The 25,989-nt window shown below is 46.9% G+C and overlaps 1 protein-coding gene across 1 annotated transcript; it reads left to right on the forward strand.

Moving 5' to 3' along the window:
• The first annotated feature begins 2,954 nt into the window (after positions 1–2,954).
• Usp50 (ubiquitin specific peptidase 50) lies at positions 2,955–25,930 on the forward strand. Its single transcript, XM_057780411.1, has 7 exons — positions 2,955–3,007; positions 4,452–4,634; positions 4,918–5,113; positions 6,817–7,026; positions 8,958–9,100; positions 16,264–16,396; positions 25,707–25,930. Exons 1-7 carry the CDS (start codon positions 2,955–2,957, stop codon positions 25,896–25,898), a joined length of 1,110 nt encoding a protein of 369 aa, XP_057636394.1. The 3' UTR covers positions 25,899–25,930.
• The last annotated feature ends 59 nt before the right edge of the window (positions 25,931–25,989 follow it).

The raw sequence follows: 25,989 nt of genomic DNA on the forward strand, positions 1-25,989 counted from the left end.
GCACAAGAATATGTAAACCTCTGATTGGCCCAGATATGTGCCAAGAAACAACCTATCACAATAGGATTCTGGTTTTTATTTTTTTTTATTTTTTTTAAATATTTATTTATTTATTATGTATACAATATTCTGTCTGTGTGTATGCCAGAAGAGGGCACCAGATCTCATTACAGATGGTTGTGAGCCACCATGTGGTTGCTGGGAATTGAACTCAGGACCTTTGGAAGAGCAGGCAATGCTCTTAACCACTGAGCCATCTTTCCAGCCCAGGATTCTGGTTTTTAGATGGGGTTTCTCTATGTATCTGTAGCTGTCCCTTGCTCTGCAGACCAGGCTGGCCTTGAACTCAGAAATCCATGTGCCTCTGCCTCCCCAAGTACTAGAATTAAAGCTGTGTACTGCCAGCCTGGCTAGGATTCCCAGTCTTTGTCCATTTTCTGCTCTAATCTTACAAAAAGGCCCTAGACACCCAATCAGCTCAATGTTTATTCCACTCTTGGGAACTTCTTCCCTAGTGTCTCACTTTCCTTTGACTTCTCCCAAGAAAGATTGCGTTCACCTTGCATGTTTAATCATCATTGTGAGAGAACTCAAGAGCCACAGTCTTGAGTTAACTTTTGCTGGCTGTTGAGTAGCTGGAACCCAAGTCCCTGGATCACATCTAACTGGGAGGAGAAAGGTTCTACTGATCTCCAAATCTTACCACACTGAAAATTACTTTAAGTATGGGTCTGTGAGTCCGAGACCAGCCTGGTCTACAAGAGCTAGTTCCAGGACAGGCTCCAAAAACACAGAGAAACCCTGATCTCGAAAAACCAAAAAAAAAAAGTATGGGTAAACCTCACTCTCCTAAATTTCATACTTTGGTCTCTTACCAAAGATCATTTCTCCTTGGTCCTTGTTTTTTTTTTTTTTAATAATTCAGCTCTGACACAGACAGTTTAAGTACAAATTTAGCACCCCGGAGAGATTGGGGTGAGTGGGCTGACAGAGCAAGGAGTAGTCAGCCCACTGGATTATATACTGGGGTTTTTACAAGGTTTTATCAATATTTGTGGAACAGATTTCATATTCATAGGGGTGAAGTGACCCACTTGCCTCCAAAATCATGCACCTGATCTCTTTTATAAATTTCCCTGTGATATTTTAGAAAAGGGCTGTCAAAACCACAATGTAAATAAAGGATTGCATGAAGTTGGAGTTGTGACAAGCTCCTGTTTACAGGTGCTTTTTAACTGCACCAGAGGGACAATGGGGAAAGTGCCTGGTGCTTTAATTCCCGATAGATCAGGAAAAACCAAAGTTGCAGCATCAAGGATGTTTCCTATGCAGGAGCATTCTCACAGACAGGAGACAGCTACCAAGACAGCTGTTTCCTTTGTGACGTCACAATGAACTCCTTGCCTCCCAGCTTCACCAGGAGATGTTAGGTAGAGTAATATGAATGCTCACATACATCTTTATCACCCAGAACTGAAAAGTAATATAGTCACCTTTGCTACTCAATTTTAGTCATAATTATATTAAAAGGTCATAGGCTCCCTTTCGTATTGTCAGAATAGCTAAAATACATGGAAGTGGATTTTGAAAATACTGCACAACTTTCAGGTAACTAGAAAAAAAGATTAAGAGGAGCAGATTAAAAGAAACCACCAGGGAGAAGGAAAAATTAAGAGCCAGCTCTCTCTTCTTGTATCTTGGTGTGAGATGTATGGAGTGAGGGTGGGTTCTGGGGCAGTGCCCAGTGAGTGTCACATGCTAGAAGGGAAGATAGGTGAGTCTTTGTGGTGGCATCAGTGATATAAGGGAAAAAAACCTAAAATCTGGAAAGATTTAGAGTTGGGATTATTGATGTGACTTCTGATTCTCCACATACACACGGAGGGCATCGTTACGGATATAATAAATGCATATTTCTTAGCCTTTGTGCGGGGGAGACCGGGGTGTGGTTTGGTAGAGTGTGTGTGTGGTGTGATGTGTGTCTGTAATTAAAAGACCTAACAAGGTCTCTCTCCAGCCTGTTGGATCCCTGTAGGCTGTGTGTGCTCCTGGAGTCCAGCGTCCATAAACTGTCACTCATATTTGGGGGGGTGATCATGTGCCCCCACTCCCCTCATTCATATTTGCTGTTAGTGACCCCGGTAAAGCTCATTGGTTCACCAAGATGGACTTTGATGGTATTCTTACTTTGGCCTGCCTGGGATAAATAGAGAAGCCAAGCGGTTGGTCCTAAGACCTTTCTGCTGTTGCTCGGCTGCCTCAGTAGATCTGCTCAGTGAAGAACAGGCCAGCAACAACAAGGGCCCCAGCACAGGTACTTTCCCAGGCCACAGTCACATGCTTTCTCTAGTTAGAGTAAGGGTGCCGTCCTCTTCCCCAGTCTGAAGCACATCTGAGCTCAGAGAATCCTGTGTGCCCATGAGGTCATAGCTTGTAAATCTCATAATAAGCTGTGTGCCACAGGTAATATGACCATGTCCCACTGTCTCCTGGTGACCCCACTGCAGTGTGCGTTGGAATCAGAAAATCAGCCTTCCTCCGTAGGGTGAGATGTTCTGCTCGGGATCATGGGAGCAGGGTTGCCGTAGTGTCCTCTAATCCAAGGGACAATCATCTCTGTGTGTGCTTGTGTGTAACATACATGTACCCAGGAGAAACTGAGCAATGGAGGAGGAGCAGTGACGTGGACACATCTCAAACAAATACTCGTATCCCTTGACAACACACTGGAACCTTGGGGTGATGGGAAACAATTGTGATGAAAGGTAAGGACCAAGTTGGAACAGGCCTGAGCCAGCTGTAATCAGTCTACAGCAACCGCAAGGGGGAAGAGCATTTAAACTGTTTAAAAACAAAACAAACAGTAGCCAAGGAAACACTCTTGGAGAAATGAAGTTAAAAGGATCAAATTTAGCTCCTGAGTAGAAGTGAAAATCCAATGTGCTCCCACTAAAATGACTTCTCACCGGCCATTCCCGGCAGATGACTTCAGTATCTACCATGTCCTGTGAGCCTCTATGTACTGTGCCTTTTTAGATAACCTTAGGAATGGGGGGGCAGAGCCTTACCCCCAGGAGTTGGGGCACGCGTTGCATTTGGGAGGGCTCTGCCAGATTTGACCCATGAAGGACCCCCAAAGAGGTAACATACATGTACTTCCTAAGCAGTCAGTCCAGGGCCTCTGTGACCTCAGTGAGCAAAAGTGAAAAGGACTTCCATGTACCAGTGAGCACTTTTCAACTGTGAGCAGAGGTCCTGAGAGAGGCCCCTGTATCATGGGACACCAACTTTAGATTCAGGACATGGAAAGGAAAATCATAAAGGACAAAGGTGTTGAGTGGCCATCCTGAGATAGAGCAAATAATAAAAGGGAAGGGAGGTCTCGCGCCTGCGGCACGTCTCATCTGCGTGCCAGGCAGATGCTCCACTCCCACCCCTTACCATTAAGCCATCCCTGCAACTGGAACTGCAGATAGTTGTCAGCTGCCACGCGGATAGTGGGAAGTGAGCCTGGGTCCTCTGAAAGAACAGCAAGTGCTCTTAACTGCTGAGCATCTCTTCAGCCCCCACTGTATTCCTTTCAAAGATATCATTTACTATGTAATCTAGGCTAAGCACCTAGCATAGCACACACCTGACCCACAAGGGAGGTAGAGCATTCCTGTGCTGCTGGGAGAAGAGGTGCTGGGCACCAAATGCAGAGCCCACGTTAGGCACACGACCACACTCATCGTTTCTATTTTATAAATGAGCAGGCACACAAACCCAGATCACAACTGCAGGGTGGTGGCGCATGCCTTTAATCCCAGCACTCAAGAGGCAGAGGCAGGTGGAGCTCTGTGAGTTCAAAGCCAACCTGGTCTATAGGGCGAGTTCCAGGACAGCCGGAACCAGAGAAACCCTGTCTTGAAAAAACAAACCAAAAAAAAAAAAACCCAGATGATAAATATATAATAACTAGTCATTAACATAGTAAGGATGTGAGTCTTTCTCTCTCCTTTCCCCTATATATGTATATATGCGTGTTTGCATATATACACATTTGTGTTCTTAACATGAATATATATGTTCTTACTATGTGTATGTATCATGTTCTCAATATGGTGGCACACATCTTTAATCCCAGCAGAGACAAGGGGATCTCTGTGAGTTCAAGGTCAGCCTGGTCTTCAAAGCTAGTACTGGGCCAGCCAGGGCTACTACATAGGGAAACCCTATCTCATAACAAACAAGCAACCCCACACACACACACTTGCCAAGCTGGTGGCAGATAACCGCAGACTGGGATGTGAAGCAAGAGACTGTCAGTTCAGAGACTGCCTCGGTTACAAGACCTTGCCTGCCAGCCACAAAAGAACCCCTTTATTTCCTAAGTGGAGAGGGCCTTGCTGTCACTTGCACTTACTCTCTTCCCTGGAAATACTTTCCTTCCATGTGTGTGGCCCACGCAGTTCAGAGTGTGCAGACCATGCCTGCCTTCAGGAGTCTGAGAGCCAGCCACACATGCAGGGTGTGACAGGACTGCGGAACCTGGGCAACACCTGCTACATGAACGCCATCTTGCAATGCCTCTGCAGCATATCTCCACTGGTGGAGTACTTCCTCTCGGGAAAGTACGTCACAGCTCTTCAGAAGTAAGAAGCGCTCTTCATTGAGCTCTGCCCCGCTCCCAGCTCCCCCAGCTCCCCCAGCTCCCCCAGCTCCCCCAGCTCCCCCGCCCCCAGTTCCCCGAGGCGGGGTGATGGAAGGGCTGTGTCAGCGCGGGCACTGTAGGTCCCTCGGTAACCCATCAAGGGTGAGCAGAGGGGGCGGGCAGCAGACAGAAATGACGGTGGCGTGGTCCCGATCCCCCACGACTGGCTCCGCTCTTCATGAATCAGCGAGGACTAGTTGCCTTTCGCCCTCTCTTCTTCCCAGGGATTGCAGCGAGATCACCACTGCCTTTGCCTACCTGATGACAGATATGTGGCTTGGGGACTCAGATTGTGTCTCACCAGAGATATTTCTGTCGGCTCTTGGCAGCATTTACCCAGTTTTTCTGAAAAAGACACAGCAAGATGCACAGGAGTTCCTGATTTACGTCCTCAATGAACTTCATGAAGCTTTGAAAAAGGTAAGAACCAACCAACTGCCTTGAGCTAGATGTGCTTCTTTATTGGAAACATCTGCTTCGCATGTGCATGCGTGTGTGTGTGTGTACGTGTGTGTGTGTGTGTGTGTGTGTGTGTGTGTGTGTGTAGGATAGGGCTCTGGGTGCTGGGGGTCCTTTGGAAAATGTCCAGGTTAGGATATTTGTTGTTTATTGATTAGTTTGCTTTTTTAACTTCAATTTTTTTTAAAATTTTTATTTTATGCACATGTATGTCTGTGTGCTACTTGCTTGCCAGGGTCCCATGGAGGCCAGAAGAGGGCATCAGAGGCCCTGGAAGTGGAGTTACAGACAGTTAAGAGCCACCATGTGAGTGCTGGGAATTGAACCCTGGTCCTTTGGGAGAGAAGTCAGTGCTCTTAACCACTGAGCCATCTCTCCGGCTCCTAAAATAATTTTTCTTTTAATATTTCTTTTTTTTTTTTATGATACAGAGTCTTACTGTGTCAGGCAGGTACATGACTCATAGTTTTCCTGCCTCAGCCCCCTCTCCAAATGCAGGTGTTACAGAAGAGATCTGGAACACTCACATCCTGGCCTTTCTTGGTATATGGCAATGGCCAGCGCCTCAACAGTACTCCAGATTTGCTCAGACACCCTCAGGGATAACAGCCCAAATGAAATCGAGCACTTCGAAAAGCCTCTAAGTCAACAAGAAGGCAAAGCCCAGGCAAAGGGTCGAAACACACATTTCTCCTTGCTAAATTCAATTCCAAAGCAACTCATGCTGGCTGAAACCCAAGATCTGAAGTCCCCTCCGGAAAGGGTTCTAGGGCTGTATGGGGCCTGTTGAATCTTGCCTCTCTCTGGGGCCAACTTGCTTGCAAGTGCCCCCCTACCTTGCCAAATTGTTACCAATGCTTTTAAAGGGTGAAAACCTTGTGCTGGGTGACCGCCTTTAAGGGCGGCAGAGACAGGCAGATCTCTGTGAATCTGAGGCTAGCCTGGTCTACAGAGGTTTAGCCCCCACCTTCTTGGTTTTTGTTTTGTTTTGTTTTTTCGAGACAGGGTTTCTCTGTAACCCCCCACCTTCTTGTAAAGACAATTAGAGACAGAAACACTGGAAAGACCCAGAGTGGCTAGACTGGGAAGAGAAACCGAAGTTCAGTGATCCCCAAGTCAACTTTGGGGTACTGACATGAGCTTTAGGTTTAAATAGGTGATTTAAAGTATGCACAACTAAAAGGAGACTGGTCAAGGGGAGTCCTGCCCTCCCCGAGCCATCTGTTTCGCAGCCTATCTTTCTTACAAGATAGTCTGACAAATTGTTGCGATTGTGTTTAATCTCTTCTCGGGAGCCCAGCTCCTCCTCCACCCACACCAGGCTTCATTCAGCCCTGAGAACAGCAATCCAACATCCCAAGGACCATTGTTTTCAGTATCCTGTTAGCCAGAGGGAGGACACAAGCAAATGTCTCTCCTTGGAGTATCATTTCTCCTGCTGGGACAATGATTGTCACTCTTCAGTTTCATCTGGAGAGGGAAATAGCTGAGTTATCAGTTGTCAACACACGTGGCAGATGCTGCCAAGGCCTTAGTGTTCTGGCTGGATCAAAACGAACTCTTTTCTGGTCAAAATGTATCATTCTAGTAGGAAGAACAGCCTTTCTGTGTTACCTGGCTTTATAACCACTAGATGACCAAGAGGAATCTGTCTCTTTACACAGCACTGCGGCAGAAGAGCATACGAGAAGAGACCTGCTCCCAGATCCTGCAGGAAGGTGGTGGCCAGTGAGACATCAATCATCACCCGGCTGTTTGAAGGACAGCTCAACTACAGCATCACGTGTTTAAAGTGTGAGACCTGCACCAACAAGAATGAAGTTTTCACTGTCCTCTCCCTCCCCATCCCATCTGAATATGAATGCTCCCTTCAGGTACATTTACTTATTTTTTTAAAGATTTATTTATTTATTATGTATACAACATTCTGCCTTCATGTGTGCCCACACGCCAGAGGAGGGCATCAGATCTCGTTACAGATGGTTGTGAGCGACCATGTGGTTGCTGGGAATTGAACTCAGGACCTCTGAGTCATCTCTCCAGCCCCCATTTTCTTATTTTTGAGACAGGGTTTTCTTGCTGTGTCATCCAGGCTAGCCTGGGACACTGGGCTCAGATACTGCGATTACAGTCACGGCTCTTATTCCCTACAATTTTAGTAGGAGATGGCTGTCGTATGCCTTAAAGATATAAATAAAGGAAGTCCATGAATGAACAACAATATTATTAATATTTCGAAAAGCAACCTATAGTTAATAGTTACTGTGAATTTAGTTGTATTTCTAAATGTATTCAAGACAAAGCCTCACTTATACATATGGATGAGGTTTATTCGGTCTCTTAAGATGGGGATTTGTGATTTCTTATGAAGCCCTTCTGACTCGCTCATACCTCCACATGTCATAGTTCAAGGCTAGGACTAGCTATAATAGACTCTTTTTTAAAAAAGATTTCTTTTTATTATATAGTGTATGCATGTTTGTCTGCATGCATTTATGTGCACCATGTGCATGCTTGGTGCCCAAGGAGGCCAGAAGAGGGTTTCAGATTCCTTGCAACTGCAGTTACAAACAGCTGTGAGCCACCACATGGGTGCTGAGCCTGGATCCTCAACGGATCTTAATCGTTTAGCCATCTCCCCAGCCCCTCGGGCTCTTTTAGACTTCGGATGGAAGCTGTGGGCTGTAGTGGGAGGAGAGAGAGGAGTCGTGGCTTAGTTTGCCGCTCTGATTTTCTTTACCATGGTGCTCAGAATTCATCTGTAAGTGGGAAGGTGGAGCGATGTGGGTTCAGAGTAGGAAGAAGTCACTGGCTAGGAACAATCAGGAATCAGGGAACTCTTTCCTTGCAGGAGTTTACACAAAGTTTTCTTTTGAGATTGTGAAAACATCTGCTGGACACAGTTTTCCTGCCCACAGCAGGGAAGCAGAACCTGTTACTTTTTATTTTGTCTCCCGTTTGATGGAAAGACTTCAAGATTACTGGAAAGACTTCCAGATTCTTGGGGGAAGCCACTGGCAGTTCTAATGAAAACAGTCTGTGCCCTCCTCCTCTTCCTCTTAAGTCAAGAACTTGCAGAAGCAGGGCATGGCTAGAGACCTCATCTCCTCGGGTGCACCTTCTAATTTATCTACTACTGTGAATTGTCACCCCAAACCATGAGATACGATTGATTTCAGACCCCCACATTCTCAGCAGATTTAGAAAACAGCTGTCTGATTTGTTACTAGGCATTTCAAAGTCTGTATTATTCTGCAATAAACCAGAAAAGTTAAAGTGATAATTCCTAGGTTATTTATTAGTTGGAAAAGAACCTAACCCATCTCAGCAGCACAGTGAGAAGTATCACTAGTTGCTAGGCAGATTTTTATTTATTATTATTGAGACAGGGTCTCACTGTGTAGCTCTGGCTGGCCTGGAACTTGGTATACAGAGCAAGCTAGCCTTGACTTGAAGAGCTCCTCTTGCATCTGGATTAGAGGTGTGAGCCATCAGCCCCAACTCTGAAAACAAAAAAGATTGCTAGGTAGATTTTACAGGGCTCTGGTGATGGGCATGACTTCTGAGTCTCTTCATTAGGAAAACTCCCAGAAGCACAGGTACACAGCTCTTTCAATGCTTTATGGTTTTGTTTGTATGCTTGTTTGAGAGAGAGAGTCTTCTTGTATTGCAAGGCTGGTCTCAAACTCACGATCCTCCTGCCTCAACCTCCAGTGTGCTGTAATAATCAGCAACTACAACCCTGCTTTCTTCTAAGGTCAGCGGAGATCCCAGGTCAGCAAATGCTCTCTGTCTCCCTCAACAGGACTGTCTCCAGTGTTTTTTCCAACAAGACATCTTGACCTGGAACAACCAAATCCATTGCTCCTTTTGTGAAATCAAGCAAGAAACAGCTGTGAGGGCCACCATTTCCAAGGCACCAAAAATAATTGTTTTTCACCTTAAAAGGTATGTGGATTTTGACATCTTGTAGTTGGATGGTGTGTAACAATTTTCCCGAGATGTGATTCACACACTAATAGTTTATTTAATTGTTCTAAAATCAGTGGCAAAGTGGGGGCTTAGTCCTCAGTGTCAGGTAAGAAATAAACTGTCCAGTTCATAGACTGGGTTGGACTCCAATTTAATATGTCATTTCTTTTATTAAAATATATGCAACATAAAATCTATCATTTTGATCAAGTGCATTAATTACCTTTACAATGTTAAATGTCAATTGCCACAATTTCCAGAACTTTTCAATACCTAAACAGAAGCTCAAACCCATTAAGCAACATCTTCACATTCTCCCTTTCCCTTGTTCCTACTTCTGTAACGTATTTCCTGTCTCTCTAGATTTATCCCTATTCTTTAACTAGAGTAGCTGGACCAGCTAGTTTTGCTTCACCTTGACGTGAGCTAGAATCACCTGAGAAGCATGAACCTCAATTGAGAAATTGCCTACAGCCTGTAGGGCGTTTTCTTTATCAGTGATTGGCCCAGCCCATTGTGGGTGGTGCTGTTTCTAGGCTCGTGGTCCTGGGTTCTGTAAGGAAGCAGGCTGAGCAAGCCATGAAGAGCAAGCTAGTAAGCAGCACCCCTCCGTAGCCTCTACAACAGCTCCAGCCTCCAGGTTCCTGCCCTGACTTCCTTTGATGATGAACTGAAATACAGAAGGGTGAGCCAAACAAACCCTTTCTTCCCCAGGTTGCTTTGGCTATGGTGTTCATCAGAGCAGTAGTAACTCAAAGATAGAACTAGGAACCAGGACAATGGGGTACTGCTGTGGCAGACTTGATCATGTTGTGTTGGGGAGGACTGTGGAAGGACTTTGAAACCTTGGACTAGAAAAGCCAATGAGTGTTGAGGGCCCAGTGGGCTATTCTGTAGGAGCTTGGAAGATAAGAATGTTGAGAGCACAGGAGTCTATGGAGGCCTGGCTTGTGAAGAGGGACGTTTGAGAGCTATGTAAAGACTATCAGGGCTGTTACTGTGTTGAATTAACTCTGTGGTTCTGGTCAGCTGGGACTGAAAACACCAGCTGTGATTAACAAGATCCAGGACCACAGAAGTGAAACCTCTGTGACAAATAATGGTGGTCGGCTGGAAGTGAGACGGTACCAGCCGTCAGATACCAGCGCCACTGGGAGTGAGACGGAGAAGGGGTTCCCCAGAGTCAGCATGCAGAGGAGGCCAAGTTCCATAGGAGGGCACGGTTGTACCTTGGGCTTACATCTGAACTTGGCCACGTGTAAGAGTCATCCAGGTGGCACTGGGTTTGAAGCCATGAAGGGCTCACGGAGAACAGCTGAGGTTGGGGCTGCAAGAGACCAGGAGAGGCAATTGGTGAAGGCACAGCCTTAGTAGCAATTGAAACCCAAGGATTGAAGGGGTCAGGGTGGGAAGTTTGTAATGTGTTTTATATTGTAATATTGATATGAGACATTGGGAACCACAAGGAAAGAAAGGTTATATTTGATAAGTGATGTGTTTGTGTGTCAAGTTAACAAGGGATCATTTGTGCCTGTTAGTTTTTATATCAACTTACCCCAAGCTAGAGTCATCTGAGAGGAGGGAACCTCAATTGAGAAAATACCTCCAGAAGATCAGGCTGTAGGCGAGGCTGTTGGGCATTTTCTTAATCAGCCCATTGTGGGTGGCGTCACTTCTGGGTTGGTGGTCCCGGGTTTTGTAAGAAAGCAGGCTGAGCAAGCCATGAGGAGCAAGTCAGGAAGCAGCACCCCTCTATGGTCTCTGTGTCATCAGCTCCTGCCTCCAGGTTCCTGCCCTGCTTGTTTGGGGTCCTGCCCTGACTTCCTTTGTTGATGAACTATAATTTGGAAGTGTAAGCCAAGTAAACCCTTTCCTCCCCGAGTTTATTTGATCATGGTATTTTACCATAGCAATAGTAACTTTAACCAAAACAGCCGGGCGGTGGTGGCGCACGCCTTTAATCCCAGCACTCGGGAGACAGAGGCAGGCGGATCTCTGGGAGTTCGAGGCCAGCCTGGTCTACAAGAGCTAGTTCCGGGACGGGCACCAAAGCTACAGAGAAACCCTGTCTCGAAAAACCAAAAAAGAAAAAAAAAAAAACTTTAACCAAAACAGTGCTGTTGGATAGTGGTGGCGCACGCACTTGGGAAGCAGAGGCAGGTGGATCTCTGTGAGTTTGAGGTCAGCCTGGTCTACGAGAGTGTGTTCCAGGATAGCCAGGGCTATGCAGAAAAACCCTGTTTTGGAAAACAAAAGCAAATAAACAACAACAATAAAACAAGACACACTGTCCTTTTTGTCTGGTAGGCTTCACTTAGCATAAATTTTGTTATTTGAAGGAGCTCATGTAACTGGAACTGGGCTTGGACTATCTTCTTGTCTCCACCTCAGCGTTCTAAGACTACTGGCTGTAGCCACTGTCTCTGGCCCAGCTATCAGAACATTTCCTAAGGTTTATCCATGTTGTAGCCGAGACTCTTGTGCTTTAATAACAGTCTAGTGTCCGTGCCTTTTTCCTTTGTGTTTAGTCATCTAATGAGGGATAGTTGGGTTGTTTCTACTTTCAGTGACTAGGAATAGTTACAGTTAACACTACCTTTCTGTTCCTGAGCATGAGGTCCTCTGAGAACAACCTGTCTTCTCCATCCTGACTGCATCCGTTTATGCTCTCACAGGATAAACGCTAGGGCTCAGAGTTCTCTGTCTCACCAATACTTGTAATTTTCCATCTTTTTTTTTTTCAAGACAGGGTTTCTCTGTGTATTCCTGGTGCCCTAGAACTCACTCTGTAGACCAGTCTGGCTTCAAATTCAGAGAGCCACCTGCCTCCTGAGTGCTGGGATTAAAGGCGTGCGCCATCACCACTGGCTCTTATTTTTTGATAATGAACTTAAACAGGGCAGGAAGCTGGAGGCAGCGACTGAATCAGACATTGTGGAGGGGTGCTGCTTACTGGCTTGCTCCTCATGACTTGCTCAGCCTGCTTTCTTGTAGCGCCCAGGACCACCAGTCCAGAAGTGACACTACCCACATGGACTGGGTCCTTCCCCATCAATTACTAATGTTGAGATAGCATTTAACTCACTCATGCTATGGTCATATGTTAGTAGAATATATTTCTTAGAAATAAAGTTGAGGGCCGGGCGATGGTGGCGCACGCCTTTAATCCCAGCACTCGGGAGGCAGAGGCAGGCGGATCTCTGTGAGTTCGAGACCAGCCTGGTCTACAGAGCTAGTTCCAGGACAGGCTCAAAAGCCACAGAGAAACCCTGTCTCGAAAAAAAAAAAAAAAGAAAAGAAATAAAGTTGAGGGGCTGAAGAGATGGCCCAATGGTTAAGAGCACTGGCTGCTCTTCCAGAGGATCAGGGTTCAATTCCCAGCACCCATGTGGCAGCTCATGACTGTTTGCTCCAGGATTCAATGCCCTCATACATGCATACATGCAGACAAAATACCAATGCACATAATAAAAATAAGTAATAAATCATTTTTAAAAGTAAGTAAATAAATTGAAGGCCAGAGAGATAGCTCAGTGGGTATTCACCTGATGACCTAAGTTTGACCTTTGGAACCCACGTGGTAGAAGGAGGCGAGAACCAGTTGCCTTGTTTTCTGACCTCCACAGGTGTACTTTGGCACACAGTCCCTTCAAGCCATGTTCTCTCTCTCTCTCTTTTTTTAATGTATACATTATTCTCAGTATTCTGTCTGCATGTATGCCTGCAGGCCAGAAGAGGGCACCAGACCTCATTACAGATGGTTGTGAGCCACCGTGCGGTTGCTGGGAATTGAACTCAGGACCTTTGGAAGAACAGGCAGTGCTCTTAACCACTGAGCCATCTCTCCAGCCCCATAGGTGGTTTTTAAACATAAAGCAAAGAGAGCCAGCCTACAAACCACAATCCCAGAGAACTTAGACAACAATGAGGACACTAAGAGAGACTTACATAGATCTAATCTACATGGGAAGTAGAAAGTATAAAAAGACAAGATCTCCTGAGTAAATTGGGAGCATGGGGACCTTGGGGGAGGGTTGAAGGGAAGAGGGGAGAGGCAGGGAGGGGAGCAGAGAAAAATGTAGAGCTCAATAAAGATCGATAAAAAAAGTATATAAAAGAAAGATATACTTACATATATAAAATGATTTTGTCTATGAAATTGTACAAATACATACAATGATATCTGTTGCAACCAATGTATCAACACCACCTGTCACTCCAGAAAATTCCCTAATAGTTCATTACCACCATTCTCTCCCTTTGCCATGAGCCCAGGGAATTAAAGGAAAACGTGTGGATGCCTGTGTGTGGGGTGCTGTGTGTGCAAGGATGCAGGCCAAAGGTAATGTCTTTTGCCTTCTTCAGGCACTGTCAGGTATCAAGGCAGTGTCTCTGGCTCGAACCCGAGCTCACCAATTTGGATAGCCCAGTTAGCCAGCCTGAGCTGGGTTACAGGTGGCCCACATGCTACCTAGCAGTGACATGGGTGCCGGGCATCTAAACCCCAGCTCCTTGTCCTTGCATGGCAAGTACCTTTACCCCTGACCCATCCCCACAGCCCTCCCCACGGGTTACTAATCTGTCGTCTGTCCCTACAGATTTGCCTTTCTTAGGATGCCCTGCATCACGCTGCTTTTAGCCTTTTGAGTGTGGCTCCTTTCTCCTGATACGATGCCTTTGAGGCGGCCTGGGTGTGGATGTGGCAGGTCCCTGCCATTGCTGTGTTTTCACCCTTTCTGTAGATGTACAGTTATTTCTCCATTAGCCAGCTGGTGGCCATTGGCCTTGCTTTCAGTCTGGGCAGACGTGAATAAAGTTGCTCCACTGTGTAGCATGAACACCCAGTCTATAAAACTCTTCATGTTTCCGGGGGTGATCACTGCCTAGGAGACCAGGCCATAGGGTGTCTTAGAGCTTTATTACTGTGAAGAGACACCATGCTCATAGCAAATCTTGTTGTTGTTTCAAGACAGGGTTTCTCTGTTTAACAGTCCTGGCTGTCCTGGAACTCACTTTGTAGATCAGACTGGCCTTGAACTCACTGAGACTTGCCTGCCTCTGCCTCCTGAGTGCTGGGATTAAAGGTGTGCGCCACCACTGCCGACCAAAAGACACCATGACCACAGCAACTCTTTTGTTTTTTTTTTGTTTTTTGAGACAGGGTTTCTCTGTAGCTTTGGTGCCTGTCCCGGAACTAGCTCTTGTAGACCAGGCTGGCCTCGAACTCCCAGAGATCTGCCTGCCTCTGCCTCCCGAGTGCTGGGATTAAAGGCGTGCACCACCACCACCCGGCTCATAGCAACTCTTATTTTTTTTTTTTTTTTTTTTTTGGTTTTTCGAGACAGGGTTTCTCTGTGGTTTTGGAGCCTGTCCTGGAACTAGCTCTTGTAGACCAGGCTGGACTCGAACTCACAGAGATCCGCCTGCCTCTGCCTCCCGAGTGCTGGGATTAAAGGTGTGCACCACCACCGCCCGGCTCACAGCAACTCTTATAAAGCAAAACATTTAACTGGGGCTGATTTACAGGGCAGAGGTTCAGTCCATCATCATCAAGGCAGGAAGCATGGTGGCGTGCAGGCAGACAGGATGCTGGAGAGGGAGCTGAGGGTTCTACATTCTCAGGCAGCAGACAGACAGAGTGACACTGGGTTTGGCTTCAGCTGCCGAAACCTCAAAGGCCACCCCCAGTGACACACGTCCCCCAACAAGACCACAGCTCCTAATAGTGTCACTCCCTATGGGTCTAAGGGGGTCATTTTCATTCAAAACACCACACAGGGCATTCCCTTAGTTTTCAGGAATAGGCATTCCTGCCTTATGGCCTAAGGATGACCCATCTCATCTAGTAATCCCCTGACTCATACCTAAATCAGCACATTTTCTGAGTGAATATTGTTTTTAAAGGTTCTGAATGATTCTGGTATGAGCTTAGATTTGGTGACTTCTATTGTGAAAGATTTGAACAGAATCTCTTTCTAAAACATTACATTTAGCTTTAGATCTCAGCTTGGAAACTGGGACACTAACAGTGCCAACACTAAGATAATGCCAGGTGTGCTGGCCTGCGCCTTTAATCCCAGCACTCTGGAAGGAGAAACAGCAAGCCTCCGAATTTGAGGCCAGCCTGGACTATACAGTTCCAGGGCAGCCAAGACTACATAGTGAGACTCTGGGGAGAGGAGGGAGATAGAGAAAGATGGGGAAGGAGAGGTGGCTTGACTCATGCCTTGCCTTGGTGACAGCTTTTGTGCTATTCCCCCCCAGGCAGACACTATTCCTCCCCCCCAGACACTATTCCTCCCCCCCAGACACTATTCCTCCCCCCCAGACACTATTCCTCCCCCCCAGACACTATCTCTCCCCCCCAGACACTATCTCGCCCCCAGGCAGACACTATCTCCCCCCCACGCAGACACTATCTCCCCCCCCCCCACGCAGACACTATCCCTCCCAGGCAGACACTATCCCTCCCAGGCAGACACTATTCCCCCCCCAGACACTATCTCCCCCCCCAGGCAGACACTATCCCTCCCAGGCAGACACTATTCCCCCCCCAGACACTATCTCCCCCCCAGGCAGACACTATCTCCCTCCCCCCCCCCAGACACTATCTCCCCCCAAGGCAGACACTATCCCCCCCAGGCAGACACTATCTCCCCCCCAGGCAGACACTATCTCCCTCCCCCCCCCAGACACTATCTCCCCCCAAGGCAGACACTATCCCCCCCCCCAGGCAGACACTATCTCCCCCCCAGGCAGACACTATCCCCCCCCAGGCAGACACTATCCCCCCCCAGGCAGACACTATCCCCCCCCCCAGGCAGACACTATCCCCCCCCAGGCAGACACTATCCCCCCCCCCCAGGAAGACACTACCCCCCCCAGGTAGGTGCTTGCCTTGCTCTCTCCCCACCAGGCAGGGCTTGCTGAGGTCGACAGTCTCTGGCTGACTCACTTTGGTGAGGCCGAAGGGTCTGGCATTTCTAAATAAATTTATTTCAAGAAGGAAGTAATTTATATACCAGATAATCATCTCAAAATTACCCTAACTGTACGTGGAATGTGTCGAGGCCTGTGGACCTCGTTCACAAGTGGCTCGCAAACGTATTTTGAATTTCATGCGTTTGTTATTGTTGCAGGTTTGACATCCAGGGTACAGTGAAGAGGAAGCTGAGAACAGAAATCCTTTACCCACTCACCAACTTGGACCTCACTCCTTACATCTGTCCAATTTTCCGGAAACATCCCAAGTACAACCTCTGCGCGGTGGTGGTGAGTTTAACATCCCGTCCTCTGCCTCCTCCCTCCTCCATTTGGCGGCCTCTGCGGAGCTATGCGTCTTGGCCACGTGCACCCCTAGAGGTCAGGCCTGTGTTACTAGCTTGTCTTGTATTTGTCTTGTATAATCGGGAAGCACTTCACAGCCAGCACCCACACACTAGGCACTCAACAGTCCCAGGACTCCATGCCTGGCTCAAGCCCATCCCAGTGGCTCCCTTTGGCTCTAGGTCAGCTGTGATTGGTGCAGGGTCCTAGCCACACCACTGTCCAGAATCTCCCCAAGGAATCAACCTGAGCAGAGAATCATTCTTTGGGCTCCTGGGTCACGGTGTAAGCTGTTGTGTCTGAGGGTGGGGGTCCTTCCAGAGCGCAGTCCTGCCGCAGGACCCTCTGATAAGCTGAAACTGAATCTGCCAGTTCATCTTATTGCTCAGCAGTGTCTTAAAAATGAAGTCGGGCTGGAGTCATACGCCACCAGCATTTGGGGGGCAGAGGTAGATGGATGTCTGAGTTCAAGGTTAGCCTGGTCTACGTAGTATGTTCCAGAATAGTGAGGACTACATAGTGAGACCTTGTCTCAAAAATATTAAAAATAAAAATAAAAAGAAGGGAGGGCATTATGTCTAGTCTTCTGCATTCCATGGTTCAGAGCCATTCTCAGACTTGCACAATGCTCCCTTATTCCCCTGGAGGCCGTCTGTCTCCTTTGTACCATTTACCCTTCTCCACACAGCTGCCTCCCTACACTCCGGCATTCACAGTGACTTCTTCCTCTCTCCCATCAGATGGAGATTCTAATTAATGTGAGTTTCAAAGGTGCTGTGTCCCAAGATCTTACTTTTTTAATTTCTCATTGTATCCCTTTCTGATTCACGAAAATCTTTTTTTTCTATGTGCATTGGTGTTTTGCCTCCATGTTTGTGTGAAGGTGTCAGATCCCCTGGAACAGGAGTTACAGACAGTTGTGAGCTGCCATGTGGGTGCGGGGATTGAACCCAGGTCCTTTGGAAGAGCAGCCAGAGTAACCAGTGCTCTTAACTGCTAGTCATCTCTCCAACCCCATAATTCAGGAAAATCTTCACCAAAAAAAAAGTGGAGCTTATATTTAAACAGTATGTGCATTAAGAAAAGATGCACACTTACGTGAAAATAACCCCAAGTATCTAAAAAGTTCCTATTATTTTAGACTTATTAGTTGAGGCACTGGAAGTCAGCTCAGGAAGAGATGGGCACATAGAGCTTGTGGCACATTGCTGGTGCATCAAGTGCTAAGCAAGCATCTCTCAAACTGCAGTGAGTGGTGCTAGGAAAGGTGGCTGGAACCTGGCTGCGGTAGCCACTGAGCACAAGAGAGCCAGAGTATCAGGGCCTCTGTTAGAAACGCGGCTTCCAGGCCTCACCCAGCCTCCTGCCCTGCAGCATACACTCCGGCAGGCTGTTGTGTGGTGTGCACTCCCTGCCTGAGCTACTCATCCAGACTAGAGGGGAAGGTTCTAGGTGAGCCCTGGAAGAGGGTGGACTTCATCCTTCTCTCTCTCTCTCTCTCTCTCTCTCTCTCTCTCTCTCTCTCTCTCTCTCTCTCTCTCTCTGTCTGTCTCTCTCCTTTCTCTCCATTTACTTATTATTTTTAAGAACTGGTACATCCAAGGTTTTGATCATTTTAATAATTGTATTTATAGTGTCATTTCTGGAAACCTTGTTTATTTTTCCGACAAGGTCCCATAAAACTCAGGCTGGTCTTGAATTCCCTCCTGGGGACTTGCCTTCACTCCCTCAAATGCTGAGGGAACAGGTGTGTGCCACCGCACCTGGCTGAATGTGGGAATTTACAAGGCTGTTTTGTTTTTAAAGATTTATATTTATTATTTTAGTTTTGTGTGTGTGTGTGTACACCCTATGTGTACAGTGACCACAGAGGCAAGAAGAGGGCAATGAATCTCCTGGAGATGGGGGTAAAGGTGACTGTGAGCTTGGTCCCTCTGGGAGAGCACTGGGTCTTACCCGCTGAGCCTCTCTCCAGCCCCTCACCTAGGTTCTACTCCAGGTTGCTCATTTGTTTCTACTGTTACCTGGTCACTCCATGGACCAGGCACTGTGTCAGTCTCTGTGGAAGCCCTGCATCCTTGCTGTTTGTTGCACGAGTTGTTTTCTTACATATTTTGTATACTAATCCTTATCAGATAAACGGATTGCAAATATTTTCTCGCACGCTATGGGTCTTCCCTCCACTCTCTAGCTGTCTTTACTGCGCAACTCCATCATCTAGTAAGTTTGCTGCCTGTGTTTTCGGGATCACATTTTAAAAAGTTATTGCCTAGAACAATGGTATGACACTTTGAGGTGTGTCCGTGGAGGGAGGTATAGGTGTTCATGGCACATGTGCACACGTGTGCATTTGTGTGTGGAGGCCAGAGGTGGGTGTCAGTTATTTCTTTGACAGTTTTAAAATTTCCATTGTGTGTGTTTGGATGTACAAGCACACACACAATTGCAGATGCCTCTGGAGGCCAGAAGAGGGTGTCATAACCTTTGGAATTGGAGTTAAAGGCAGATGCGAGCTGCCCAGTGACGGTGTGGGGAATTGAATTTGGGTCCCATGCAAGAACAGCAGGTACTCTTAACCACTGAATCATCTTCCTAGCCCCTCCACCTTGCTTCTGAAACAAGGTCTCTCACTGGTCAGCCAGATTAGCTGACCAACACGACTCAGGGATCCGCTGTCTCCTCCTCCTGACATGGGTGCCCAGCCCACTGTGGGCAGTGTCACCTCTGGGAAGGTGGTCTTGGGTGTCATGAAAAAAGCAAACTGAGCAGGTCATGGAGGAGCAAGGCAGTAAGCAACGCTTCTCCATGGCCTCTGCTTCAGTTCCTGTTCCAGGTTCCTGCTCCGGCTTCCCTCAGTGACGGGCTGAGGTTGAACCTATGAGCCAGACTCACTTCTCCCCTTCTGGTTTGTTTCACTGCCGCAACAGGGGAGCCCACTAGAATGGGCAACACAGACATCTGAAAATTGAACTGAGGATCTGCATATGCAGTATTTGTCTTTCTGGGCCTGGCTTAGCTCACTCGACTTAATATTTTCCAGTTCCATCAACTTTCTTGCAGTTCTAATTTCATTTTTCCTTTAGTACTGAATAGAATTTCATCATGTATATGTATGTTTTTTTGTTTGTTTATTTTTTGAGACAGGGTTTCTCTGTAGCTTTGGAGCCTGTCCTGGAACTAGTTCTTGTAGACCAGGCTGACCTTGAACTCAGAGATCCGCCTGCCTCTGCCTCCTCCCGAGTGCTGGGATCAAAGGCGTGCGCCACCACCGCCCGGCTCACCGTGTATATGGGCCTTTTCATTTTCTGTCACCAGTTGACGAGCACCTCGGGGAAAGCCACGTCTGCGCTATATTTAGTTTCGTGAGGTCGCACTTGCCTTATTTCCTAATTGCTAAGCCTGTTAGGAGGGCCTTGCCCATGCTCATGTCGTGTTCATACTCCCACCTTTACCAACAGGAGTTTTAATTTTTGGGTTTCATATTAATGGGTTTGATCTGTCTGGGGTTAATTTTTGTATGTGGGGAACGGATCTACTTTCATTCTACATGTAGCTGCCTGTTTTCCCGAGGCATCTGTTGAAGATACTGTCTTTTCTGCAGGAGTTTTTGGCATCTTTATCAAAAAGTAGGTGGCTCAGTGGTTAGTGCTTGCTGCTTTTCTAGAGGGACCCACATGGCAGCTCACAACCATGGGTAACTCCAGTTCCAGAGGGCTCCAACTCCCTCTTCTGGCTTCCATGGGGACCAGGAATGCACATAGTGCAGACATACATGTAGGAAATATATTAATCTTAAACACAGATTAGGTGGCTGTGGTAGCATGGACTCACTCTTGGCTCTGCTGTTCTGTTCTATTGACCTGTGTGTCTGTTTCTGTTACTGTGGCTCTGTAGTTATATAATTTTCACATACATTCATACATACATTCCCATTCACCTTTCATTTGGCGCTGACTGATAAACAGGGCCATGCAGCTCTATCCTGCTGATTCTGCAGACCGTTCAGACACAGGCTATTCTGAAATCGCCACCACTATCCATCTCACTGCTAACAGAAGCATATCCTAATTCTAGTCTGTTGGAATTGGCCAGACGTTGAGGTAGGCTCATTCCCAGTCTTGTTGCTATGCCTAAGTGCTGTCTGGAGAAAGTGTCCCTTGGTTCTGGAGCCTTCTATTATCAGAAGCATTCATTCCTGTCTTCTCTGCCTGGATTTGAAGATGTGCAGTTCTCAGGTCTACGGTTGAATTTCGGGTCATTAAGTCGCAACTGGTTTTTGCATCTGGTATCGGTATGTGGCATCTGGTGAGTATACTGCTCAGAAACCTTGACAATATGACTTGCTATCTCTAGATAAGACTCAAAGGCACCTTCGGGTCCTAAACTTGGTGCTGCTTCTGCTGGACGGTAATGCCGCCTCTCTGCACCTGTGTGGCGCGGCAGATACTCACATGCAGCACTGTAGGAGAGGCGTGGCCAGAGGGATGCAGTACTGTGGGAATCTTCTAGTTCCCATGCGCCTAGCCTCTGTGGGAAGGCTCCTCTGGTTCTCCAATGCTTGAGAGGTTCTCTACTCCCTACCATGGCACACCGCCTGGGTTGGCCACTCAATGAGGCTGAGCTGGGGTCGGACAGCCGGGCTGTTTGGTTTGTGATGCAGCTATCTGCTGAGCTATGCAGGGAAGTGGAATGTCTATGGGGCCCTGGAGATGGACGATGCAGAGGTTTCTATAGTATATTGCACTGAGACAGCAGGTCCCTTATCCAGATGGCTCCTGGCCACGCCATCCTGACAAATGGTCAAGAGGATGGGAACTGGTTTCCAAAGTCAGACTACTTGTGAAGACACCCATCAGATCAGTTACCTAGTTTAGCTGCAAGCCTGTGTGTGGGCTACCAGACTTTCCCTTAGCTGGGTTCACCATAATACATATGGCTGATAGTGCATAGCCCAACACCATGGAGGCAAGGGTGACAGCCATTTTGCCACACTGCCGAGAGTGGGCAGTCTCTGTCATCCCCACCCTGCTATAGAGCTGGGGTAGCCAGAGTAGATATAGAGTTTATGCTGCTGTGCTGTTTGCTCTCCTGCTCATGGCCAGCGCTCTTAGTACCTCACCTCACAATGCAGTTCTTTTCTTGCTGTTTGGCTCTTTGTGGCAGTATAAGGGAGTGCTGGCATCTCTTAAACCTCCTTGTAGAAAATCCTGTTTTTCAGGGGGGTGGGGGGAGGTGCTGGGGGATGTGGCTGTTGATAGACCGCTTGCCAGGATCCACAAAGCCTTGGTTTCAATCTACAGCATCCTACCATAAATGGCCACTGGGGGTGCACACCTATAATCTAAGCACTCAGGAGGTAGAGGCAGGACCAAGAAGGTCAAGGTTACCTTCACCTGTTTAAGCTTGAGGCTAGGCTGGGCTGTCTCCAAAATACTGTTTTTGAAGGACATTTGGTGAGCTGTCCAGTGAGCATATCCATGCACTAAGAACAGGGTTGACTCTAGGCAGTAATGGCAAGATGGGAACTGGGTCCATTCTGGGCAGTAATGGCACAGGTGGGAACAGGGACCATTCTGGGCAGTAATGGTGCACGCCTTTAATCCCAGCAGGGGCAGGTGGATCTCTGAGTTCAAGCTAAGCCTGGTCTACAGACTGCGTTCAAGGACAGTCAGGGCTACACACACAGAGAAACCCTGTTTTGAAAAAACGAAAACAGGGCTCAGACATTACCATTCATGTGTAATTGTCCTTATCCCTCCTTGGGTGCAGAAACAAGACTCTGCTTTTGTGCTTTATGCAAATGCATTCTGCAGCATGTCCTCACTAGGATCTGGTCCTTCTGCTCACAGTTCTGAAAGGCATCCGCACTGCTACACACAGTTCATTGTGCCCACTGGATAGAGTCCACTGTGTGAAGTCACCATAGCCTCTTCTGCTGTCTGCAGTGCTCTAGACCATGAGTATTGCTGTGGTACAGACGTACTCGGGCCTTTGGGGGCTATTTCTGGGACTGGGGCACTGGTGGCTGGCTATGCATACGCCAGCCTTAGGAACTCAGACGGCAGCATTCCAAAGTTGCTCCAGTTCACAGCTCAGCAGCAGCAGCGGGAAGTGTGGCCGCCTTAAGCCTCTGTTGTGCTTGGTAGCTTTCTGTTGGGCTGTTCTAGATGTTTGTATGGCGGGACAGCACTTGAACTTGAGTTGGTCCTTGCACTTTCACAATGGATAGCCTTGAACTTGCTTCCTGGGCACTGGGACTTCAGGTGTCTACTAAGCGTGCCCTACTGAAGTTTGTTTTGTGTGTGAAAACAGGTCTTACGTCTGTGTATTCTTACTGTTACAGGTCTGAGGCTATAGTGGCAGACTGCTTGCCTGGCATGTGTGCATCTCTAGGTTTAAATCTGGGAGAAACCTAATCTTACTGCATTGTGACTATTCACTATTTGCCTAGCATGTCTCAGCAGAGGCACGTCAGGACAGTGACTCACATCTGGAGATGAGACACACGCCCACTGACCTAAGGCCCTCTCAGAAGTTCCCATCTCTAAAGGTTCTACCACCTCACACTTTGGGGACAAAGTCTGCATCTGTGATCTATGGGTAGCACTGCTCCAAACCATAGTGCGTATGTGTGTGGTGTGTCTGTATTCAACAAATTCATTCAATTTTTGGCTAGTTGTAAATTATTATTATTATTATTATTATTATTATTATTATTATTATTATTATTATTTTTGTCTTTCTAACTTAAAAATACTTACTTGGATAACTGGAAACTTCACGTAGGTGTGGCACAGCTCAGCGGTTCTGGTGTATATTTACATAGCTGTCCATTAGCACCACAATCACATTCTACAACAGTTGAGTATTTCTAAACGAATCCCCACTACTGTGTCCTCTCCCCACCAGCCTGGCAACCACCCAAGGACTTCTTATTTCTATTGGTGTGCCATCTTAGGCACAGCACACGGACAGAATCATAAACTGCCTTATGTTGGGTTTTGTTTCTGAGACAGAATTCTGATATGTAGCTCTGTCAGTCTGGAACTCATTCTGTAGACCTGCTCAACAGTGGATTAAAGACATGAGTGTTACTTGTTTCTCAGCATGTTTTTAAGGGTTTCCGTGTGTTGTAGCACGTACTCATTTCTTTCTGTTGCCAAATAACACTGTCCTATGTAAACACATCACAGTCCATCCATTCACCGAGAGGTCCTGGGACAGCTCGACTTTATGACCTCACCATTCATGTCCCACACAGGGTTTTGTGTGGACAGTTTGATTGCTCTTGGGGCTATACCTAGGAGGGAATTGCTGAACATATGGTAACTGTTCACTTAACCCTTGACGAGGTTTCCTGATTTCCAGTGACGGTGTCATTTGTTCTACCAATCAACATGCCATGTTCCAGTGCACACATTCTCTTTGCTTGATATTACCCAGCTCTTAAAATATTTAACCAAAACCAAAGTATTTATTTATTTAGTTATAAACAGAGGCTCTTGTAGCCCAGACAGGTATTGAACCACACCCAAGTACTGAGATTACAAGATATCCACCGCACCTGGTAGCCTGAGGTTTTAAGTAGCATTTCTGTAATGACCTATGATGTTGAGCATCCATCATATGCTTTGTGTCAGTGTTTTTAGTTTTCTTTTTCAGGCAGTTTTCCCCCTTAGCTCAGTCTGGCTTCCAACTCAAGATCTCCTGCTTCAGCCTCCTGTGCTGGTATTTCTGCCACCATGCCTAGTGTTAATGGTTTATGTTTGAAAGATTACTTAGCATGTGTGGAGGTCAGAGGTCAGCCTACAGGATCAGTCCTCCTCCCACCACACGGGTTCCAGAAACTCAGCTCAGGTCATCAGGCTTGATGGCAAGTGTCTTAGTCTGTCCTTCCAGGAGGTGTGGGGACCTCAGTCCAGCTTCTATGCTCCCCAGGGCTCCTAAGTGGCTTCACAGTTCAAGTGCTCAGGTTACCACCCACCTCACTCTGCTCTTCAATCTGCTTCCTTCATTTTATGATATGAAGAGACAAGATGGGGATTAAGGAGACATAAATGGGTATCTACCTCCTAAAGGCTGAAAGGGGCTGGAGAGATGGCTCAGCGGTTAAGAGCACTGGCTGCTCTGGCAGAGAACCTCGGTCTGTTTCCCAGCACCCACACGATGACTTACAACTATCTGTGACTCCAGTTCCAGGGGACCCAAACCCTCCGCTGACCTCTGCATGTACCAGCATACGTGGTGCTCAGGGAAACACACAAATTAAAATAAAAAAGCTAGACGGTTTCTTTCTGAGGCAGGATCTCACTCCAGGCTCCAAGCTTTGAAGTTATGGCAGTCCTGCCTCAATCCTCCAAGGGCCTCGGCCTCCTGTGCTGGTATTTCAGCCAGCATGCCTAGTGCTAGCGAATGAACGGTTTTACAGGATTTGAGAATTACAGGTATGAGCCTTAGGACTTCCTAAGTCTTCCTCCCTGCTGTTCACAGATGCAGGGTTATGGCTCGCAAGGTGGAAACATTTCTAAAGTTATCACTTGATGTTATTTTATTTCCTTTATATGAGGGGCCAGTAAACTTTGTAAAAAAGCCAGCTAAGATATATGTTAGGCCTTGATAGTCATAGTTTTTTTTTCTTGCCAGCTACTCAATTTTACTGTTGCAGCATTAAGACCCTGAAGCTAAGGTTCAGTTCCCAGCATACACATGGAGGCTCACAAGCATCCGTGCCTCCAGTTCCAGGGATCCAATGCTCTCTTCAGGCCTCCATGAACACTGGGCATTATGTGGTGCACATGCAGATATGCAGGCTAACCACATACAGAAATTACTGTTCTTGTTTTTTTGAGATAGGGTTTCCTCTATGTAGCTTTGGAGCCTGTCCTGGAACTCACTCTGTAGACCGGGCTGACCTTGAGCTCACAGAGATCCTCCTGCCTCTGTCTCCTGAGTGCTGGGATTAAAGCTATGCACCATCACTGCCTGGTCACATAAATTATTTTAAAATAATTTAAAATTTTATATATAAATTAAAAATTTATAAATCGTATATATATTCTCCAACTTCCTTTATAATTCTATTAGGGAGTCAATGAGTACAATATATAAGCAATTCAAAGTCAGACATTAGGTAAGACTTGACAAAACTATTTCCTCAGTTCAACAAACAATTTAAAGTTTTTTGACCTTGTGATTTTTATTATTCTGTCAGAGTATTTGCATGTAGAAACCATGTCTTACACACTTTCTTTCCTAGAACCACTTTGGCGATCTGGATGGTGGACACTACACTGCCTTCTGCAAGAACTCAGTAACTCAGGCCTGGTATAGCTTTGATGACACCCGAGTCAGTGAGATCCCAGACACTTCAGTTCAAACAGCTACAGCCTATCTTCTGTTCTATAGCTGCCAGCCCTTTCCTATGCCGATACAGAAGCGCAGGAGCTAGGACAGCACCCTAATCACTGCAAACCAGCCACCAGGAACTGCAGTGCAATGTGTTTTGTCATTAAATCCTTACAACCTGCTTACATCGCTGA

Source organism: Chionomys nivalis, chromosome 9, assembly GCF_950005125.1.
Source record: "Chionomys nivalis chromosome 9, mChiNiv1.1, whole genome shotgun sequence".
Classification (NCBI taxonomy): Eukaryota; Metazoa; Chordata; class Mammalia; order Rodentia; family Cricetidae; genus Chionomys; species Chionomys nivalis.